Here is an 8,317-nt window from a genome sequence, read left to right as displayed (position 1 = left end):
ATATTTTTGGCTAATTAATAATAACTATTGTAATTAAATATATATTTTAATTATTTAAAATAATTTTAGATTTAATAATTAAATTATTTGAATTTAAATATAATATAATTTAATATGTCAATTTAAAATTAATATAGCAAAATTTAATACTTATTTTTAGGGTTTGAAATGACAAAAGGAAGACACAGAAAAAGTCAAAAAGCCCTTTGTATATTATATAGACCCATAGAGGGGTATTTTAGTCTAAATTTTTTTTAAATATGAACCTAAACTGCAGAAAATGACTAATAAACACAGCAGACGCGCGTCTCCTCCACTTCCCGTTAATTGCTAATAGAATGAGGATTTTTTGTTGACTAAAACAAAACAGGAGGAGTTTTTAGCCTATTCTGAAAATAGGGGGAGTGTTTTTTGCGTACTTTTTAAAACACATGAGGTTTCATGCATTTTGTCCAAAATTTAGTCAAAAAAATTTGTTTCACCTTTAATAAGTCAGTTATAAATCAAAAAAGTAAATATTATTTTTTATTTATTTTTTGTGTTAATATTAACAAATTCAGTGAATTTTGACAATTGAAGGATCTATTTGTTAGAGAAAAATAAGTTTAAAAAATATTAAATATAATTTTTCAAAATTTAGAAAAATTAATGTATAATTTCACCAAAATTTAGAAAAAGAAAGTGCAAGAATCCCTAAAAATATTGTCTTGGTCAGAGGAAGCTGACAATAGCACTGTTGCTTTTTTCTGTAACACCTGACTAAATTATTGTGGGGGCTTTTCAGTAATTTCACCTACATTCTTCTCATAAATAATATAAATATTATTTTAATTAAAATCAATTATTCATTAATTATTAGTAATGGGGTACCTCTGCATTGTATTCGCTGCCAAAAAGTCAGAATCCTATGTTAAGTCTTTGATGTATCCTGCTTCCGGTGTAGCTACACCGTACAACTTGTAGTCAGTGATTTTAGTTGTGGTTCTTGATCGATGAAGGATTCGTTTGATATAAGATTTGGATTGGATCGCACAAACATGGATATTTGTTTAGGACAAATTATATTTTGTTATTCGAATTATATTTATTTTTATATTTTATTATCAATTTTTTTATATTAATTTATAATTTCAATTTTCTGAAATTTGTACGTTATCATACATGATTATTTTTTTTTTATTGATTTTTCTTTCTGAAAACGATCATATGTTGTGCATGTTTGAAAGTTATTATATGACATAATCCTTAAATATCACATGTGCCCTGCATGTGATATTTTTTCGATATAAACTTGATTGAAAAACAATTATAAATGGCAAAGTACAATTGCCTAAATAATAATTCATAATTGGGTAAATTATATTGAAGTTCCATAAGGTTAGATCAAATTGAACAGAAACTTTATGTTGTTTACAAAATTCGAAGTACATCTATTAATTTATTTTTTGTGGTAATTACATACATAATTATATCGATATTTTGATAAATTAAACGATACATCAATATAACTAAACACAGTAAACAAATTACAATAAATTATATAAAGTGAGACTAATATCCACACGTCTGGTGAAACATAAACCCATGACCTCGGATTGGTTCATAAAAACCTTAGGGTTTAACATGTCTCTCTCTTGAGATTGTGGCTGTAATTAGAAGTATACTTCCTATTTACTAGCGAAATTACATGAATACCTCTTGAGGTATATATATTACACTAACACTCTGTTAGGGACGTACCTGTAATCTTACCTTAAAGGTATATTATACTAACCCCGTTAGTGGCGTACCTATAATTTTTCAAAAGAGTATGAAATGTTAGCGCAATTAAATACAACCTCAGGGCATATCACTAATTTACCCTTTGCAATTTATTGTTTTTATTATTGTAAAATTACTAATGCACTTGGTAGGATTTTGGTTATTTTTTACCAATTTCACCGATACAAATTTAAGCTACTCAATCACAGGATCAAACGAGAATAGTATAAATTTTTCAAATTATCTTATGGGCAATTTTGGTGATTCGGATCGAAATCTGCGCGACCTTCTTGGTCGGGTGTGTAGGTCCTCTAAGCGGTTCGAGGTTGCTATCTCTCCCAAATAAATGTAAGGGCCCTCAGAAAAGAGAAGCAGATTGTTAGAGTTATTGAGATTGCCCCCAGCTACGACTCTTCGATGTTTGTCAATATTTAGTATCAAGGTCGGGTAAGCAGGTCGCGGGCGAGCTAGCGAGCCAGAGCGACAAAAAATAAAGAGTAGTAAAGAGAATGTACCATAAATGCACTAATTATGGAGTATTAATAGTGTAAGATTAAGGATTTTGTTGGTCTAATAAATGTCTTCTGTGTGTCCCGAGTTGCCAGGGTCGGGTCCCTAGACCCGACTCGATCAGAAATGCGCGGATCTTTCAGGTAAAATTACAATTTTGAGGCCTTTTAGGAATAAAATAGTTATTTTTAGATAAAAGTTGGGTTTTTTCTATCAGTATATAAGGAAAAAAAAAAAAAAAAAAGAGAGAGAGAGAGAGAGAGGGAGAGAGAAAGTGTAGGATAGGGACAGGTAGGGAGAGAAGCAGGAGAGAGGAGCAGAAGGTGAAAAGAGAACGTGGTACCTCCATATATTCGCTGTGGTGGTCCACTGCACTTTCTCATGTTCCCATGTATCCCAACTAATGAGATAACATCCTCTGTTTCCTCCTTCCTCTTTCTTGCTCCACCTTTTCATGCTCTTTCTTGCTTTCTATTTAGGTAAGCCTAAATTACAACTATTTATCCGAGATTTGATATAATTATAATTATTTTTTTTATTATTACAAAATTTTTATTTGAAAAATAATTTCATAATTTCTAAACAGTGAAGTGCATATTACTACTTACTCTTGCTGAAAATTTTAAAATTCAGAGTCTAAAAAAATATAAAAAAATTGAGAGTGGGTAAAATAAATAATTTATAGAAAATTTTAGTCTACAAAAGTATTTTTGAAAAATTATAAAATATATATAAAATTACAGTTTATAATTAAAAAAATGCATTTTTGTCAATTTTACTACAAAAGTTGAATGAAAGCCTAATGGAAACTAATGGGATGAGCTCGTTGTCAGACGGACGTTAAAATTGGTGGGTATTCGTAATTTCTGTAATCATGTCAAACTTCAAAGGTGATGGTTGTAATTTATTGAGAAATTACAAATACTCCCCTGATTTAACATCCGTCTTAAATCAAGCCCATTTCGTTAGTCTCCGTTGGGTTTTCATCCAATTTTTACGGTAAACTGACTAAAATACCATCTTGGATCATGAATTAAATTTGATATATTCTCTAAAATATCTTTATGGACTAATATTTTCTATGAGCTATTTATTTGACTCTCATTTTTTTTACATTTCTTCAAATATATATTTTAATATTGTCAAAAAATTTCAGCAGATGTAAAATAGTAACGAGCACCTCACCGTCCACAAACTACGTAATTCTTTTTTTATTTGAAGAATGTATTTACAATTTTTCGAACAAAGGTAAAATATTTATAATTACAGCAAAAAATATATTTTTTGCCGTGACTAATTATTATAGCTAAAAATATAAATTTATTGTTACTAATAATTAATCACAACTTTTGCAATTGTTATGAATTTTTTTTTTTTTTAAGTATGTGAGATCAAAACATTCGTCGTAGTAAATAACCAAGACAAATATCCCTAATTATACATTTATTATGGTATTAAATTTGCATAAAAGTATCAATATAACATAATTAATTTGAATATATATATATTTGAAAGTGTATAGTTTTATGTTGTTTTCATGCAATAATAAAATACCATGGTTTTTTTGAATCATATAATGTTTTTATTCGGGATGATCGATACGTACTGTATAATTAATTTAAAATAATTTATATAAAATAATGGGACAAAAAAAATCACAAAATAATGGGATAAGGAAAGTGAATTTTTTTCACAAAAAAAAAGTGTTTAAATAAAATTTTATTATTATTATTATTAGACTAATTTTCACAATTAGTCTACTTATTTGATTGATTGAGTGAAGTGAAATCGAGTTCGAGTTTGAATTCTGGCTATTTCTTGAAGTGTATAAAAGACAAAAACCCGACATCTAGTTAACTTGTCCATGTTCCTTGTTGTCCAATTTTATTAATTTTTGTCGTTAATATAATTAGTCTAAAACGAATAATGTCATAATCTTTTTATTTTTGCAAAAATAATATCAATAATAACAAAAATCATAATACTTCTTTTTGAATGCAAACAATTTTTAAGGATGTTCAAACTAATAGTACCATATTTTGGTTCTTGGAATTTTTTTTGGGGTGGGGGAGATATATATAAAACTAATTTCAAATAATTATTTTAATTTTGTATACTATTTTTTTTTCTTTTTATTTATTTTTTAATTAAAGTCTAAGGTCCAAAAGTGGCATATTGTTCAAGGTATGTTAGACCTATGCCTTGGTGTTAAAGCAATGCCTTGTTTGGTTGTAAAGAAAATTATTCTTGAATGCTTCGAGAGAAGATAAAGTAAAGGGAAAAAAAAAAATTAGATACTCCAATGCTAAGTACAAAAATTATCATGTTATTTGACTTAAAATCACAGGGGCAAACATGACTTTAATTATTAGATGATTGTGGAGGGGATTTCTATCAGTATAAAAAGGGATAATTACACTCTCATCTCCTGAGGTTCAGTGTGATTATATATGTAAACCTCATGTGATTTGAGAAATTACTTATAGTACTCTTGAGGTTTGTTTCTGCGGGCCTAGCAAATAAGCCCCTCAATGAGTCAAAATTCACTAAATTTGTTGATATTAACATAAAAAATGAATGAAAATTGATATTTACTCTCGATTGATTTATTACTAATTTATTATAGGTCAAAAAAAAAATTTGGACTAAATTATCCTTGTAACGGTGAAGATATACCATCTTACATGCATTAATATGTGAAGACGTATGAGGGTAATTCGGATATAAAAATTATTTGACTTGCAATAAATAAGTAATAATTCAATTGAGGATAAATATAGATTTTTTTTTAATTTTTTTAATTAATATCAATAAATTCGGTAAATTTTGACTAATTATGGGACTTATTTTTTAGACAGAAGCAAATTTTAAGAGTATTAGATCTAATTTTTCAAACCACAAATAATTTATTTGTAATTACGTCAAACGAGTGTAATTAAACTTATAAAAATAAGAAATATACCTAGTTTGTGTCCCTAGTTAAATATTTTGGACCACTTGATTTGATTTGCGTAAACATTGGAGGAGCATTAATTAAATAATCTAAATGAATAAATTAAAAATATATGTATTCACATTGAACTATGTACTAACCACTATTTTACTAAAGTCAATACTACTCCCACTTTTTACTACAATAAATTCAACATTTCAATTTCACAAAAATTAATATATATATATTTGATATTGCAAATTAATCAATAAAAATTTGTAAAGGTCAGTCTAAGTATTAGATTCCAAGCTCAAACTCTTCTTTTTTCCAGGGAAATAACACTTTTTGATGCCAAATTTAATTTCATTAGTCACGAAATTTTTACTTTTGATCTTCCGACTTTTAAAATATAACATTTTTGGTCATATAATATTATTTTATAACGAAAATTGCCACGCGCTAAGACGTGACCATTATGACCTTTACATTTTTTTTTATTTACCTTATTGGTTCCGAGATTTTCAATTTGATTCTATAATTTTAAAAAAATAGTACTTTTATTTACCTTTACGTTAATTATTGAAGGAAAAAAAATCACGTGGGCGTTAAAAGGGTATTGAACCAAAAGTACCACTCTTTAGAAGTTTTGAGACAAAAAGTTAACGATCCTCTAACTGATGAGACACAAAACATATAAAGACTCCAAGTTATGAGATGAAAAATATTATTTTTCGTTTTTTTACCTTACCACCAAAAGTCCCCCTTTAATTATAGGTGAATTAGATTGAATTTATGTTTCAAATTCACTTAAAAATTCTATTCCATTTAATTTTATAAACACAACGTGTACAAAATTTTTCCGTGTATGAAATATATGGCAAAATCTCCGAACATGTTTATATCTATACTATTATATAAAAAAAAAATACATTGATCGTACCAATTTTTTATTGTTCTGTTTTGCCATTTCATTTATTTTATTCTTTCAAAAATAATTGTCCGTATAGTAATTTTAATATTTTTTTTCTCTCAACCTATTACTCAATTTCTCTCTCCCATATTCTCCATATGTTTTGCCTTTACAAACCTTCGTAATTTTAATAAACCCTATTGTAATTATTTTATTTTTTATAATTTTTTTTCTTCATCTCACATTATAATTCTTTATATGCTTACAGGAACAGTATAATAGAATTGGACGTTTGAGCCTATTCTCGGATTATACTTTTAATTTTGATAACATATCCAGAGGATTTTCTTAACTTTTTTTGTGCATTCTTATCCATTGATCTAAATTTGATTAATTGTTGTATTAATTATTTCGGTAATTTCTCCAATTTTTACTTATTATTATAAAAAAAAAGGATAATTACAAATTTAATTATAAAAATAGTTTTTGTAGAGAGTGGCATTTTCGAAATAAACGGGCATGTTCATGTCCCTTTCCATAATGTAACCCTTCAGCAACTCTCTTACTGTGTGTTTTCCCGCATAAATCCACGCACTCCACACCACACCGTTTCCACGAAACTGAAGAAATGGAAGAAGCTTCTAGTCCCGGCCGTGGCACCCCCGCTGCCGGATTTTACTACAGTGCGCCCGCCAGTCCCACGCACTTTGTCCTATCAACCACCAATCTCACTTCCTATTCCTCGTCCGCCGCCGCGGCGGACGCTGGTTCTTCATTTGAGTTCGATTTCTCCGCCACATTTCCTTCCACCGGCGCCTCGTCGCCCGAATCCATGACCTCCGCCGACGAGTTATTCTTCAACGGCCAGATCCGACCTATGAAGCTCTCTACCCATCTCCAGCGCCCCCAACTCCTCGCCCCTTTGATTGAATCCGACGACGTTGCGGAGGAGGACCAAACATTCTCCCGCGGGAGAGACTTGAAGTTACGCGCCGGATCCCTGCGCCGGAGGACCAGATCCATGTCCCCTCTCAGAACGACAGCGACGGAGTGGCACGACGACGACGACGAGGCCAAGAGGCAAAATGAGGAGCTCGCACGTAAGAATGCCGAAGAAGACAAGGGAACCGACGAAACAACACCGTGCGCGTCCAGGTCATCGTCGGCCGGGCGGAGTTCGCGGCGGTGGGTTTTCCTGAAGGAATTTCTGTACAGAAGCAAGAGCGAAGGTAGAAACGAGGGGCACAAGTTCTGGGGCTCCTTATCCTTCTCACCGGTGAAGGATAAGAAAGCGCCGCCATTGTCAAGCTCCAAGGTGAAGGATCAGAGTGGTGGGGGGAATCAAGAGGGTAAAAAGAGGGGAGTAAATAGTAAAACTGGGGCTGGTAAAAGAAGAGTGCCATCGCCATCACCTCATGAATTGCACTACACGGCAAACAGAGCACAGGCGGAGGAGATGAGGAAGAAGACATTCTTGCCGTACAGGCAGGGTTTGCTGGGGTGTCTGGGCTTCAGTTCCAAGAGCTACGGCGCCATGAATGGCTTTGCTAGAGCTTTGAATCCTGTGTCCTCAAGGTAAAAACTAGAGAAACTCAAACAGAAACTGCTTTTTCTTTTTTGTAACAGAGATGTGGTGGGATTGTACAGACATATGATTAAAAATTTTATTATGTAATGTTGTTTCTTAGTCATAAATAAATTTTCTTCATGTCATCACTACTTTTGTTATCATGCAATTCATAAGATCGAATGTGAAATTTAGATTTGGTGGGATCAAACTCAATATAATGCATTTATCGTGTAATTATTGAATAATTTAAAAACATGATCGTTTATATGACAAATGTGATACATTTATTATGTAATTATTTGATTTCAATAAACTTGATTTTTTATAAACAAAATTTTAGATCATAGTTGGTTTTTGGGTGAAAAAGTTCGAGATCCACCTGATATGTGGATATTTATATTATTTCATATGAATTTAGTGTAATTTTCGCTGAATTCTTACGAATCATTAATAGATGTATTATCAACTTTTTGTGATATTATTGTCATGATGTAATTACCAATTCTAAAAATTCAACTTTTTAATAAATATTTTTTTGAATTAAATTTCATTTGGCCTACAATTATAATACCAACACAGACAAGCACAGGACAAAACAAGGTACAATGCTCATGTTATGTTCATCAAGTGAGAG

At 30.6% G+C, this 8,317-nt stretch overlaps 1 protein-coding gene across 1 annotated transcript; it reads left to right on the top strand.

Annotated features, from left to right (window-relative positions):
- Positions 6,742-7,832, top strand: LOC105172794. The gene has a single exon (XM_011094373.2). The coding sequence runs from the start codon at positions 6,742-6,744 to the stop codon at positions 7,690-7,692; it is 951 nt and encodes a 316-aa protein (XP_011092675.1). The 3' UTR covers positions 7,693-7,832.

The sequence above is a fragment of the Sesamum indicum genome, linkage group LG10, assembly GCF_000512975.1.
Source record: "Sesamum indicum cultivar Zhongzhi No. 13 linkage group LG10, S_indicum_v1.0, whole genome shotgun sequence".
Taxonomy (NCBI): Eukaryota; Viridiplantae; Streptophyta; class Magnoliopsida; order Lamiales; family Pedaliaceae; genus Sesamum; species Sesamum indicum.
Note: the sequence above shows the minus strand (reverse complement) of the source record. Positions and strands in the feature narration are given on the sequence as shown.

Excerpts from the sequence above, each read along its gene's own strand:
- LOC105172794 (XM_011094373.2), top strand. The coding sequence starts at position 6,742 with ATGGAAGAAGCTTCTAGTCCCGGCCGTGGCACCCCCGCTGCCGGATTT.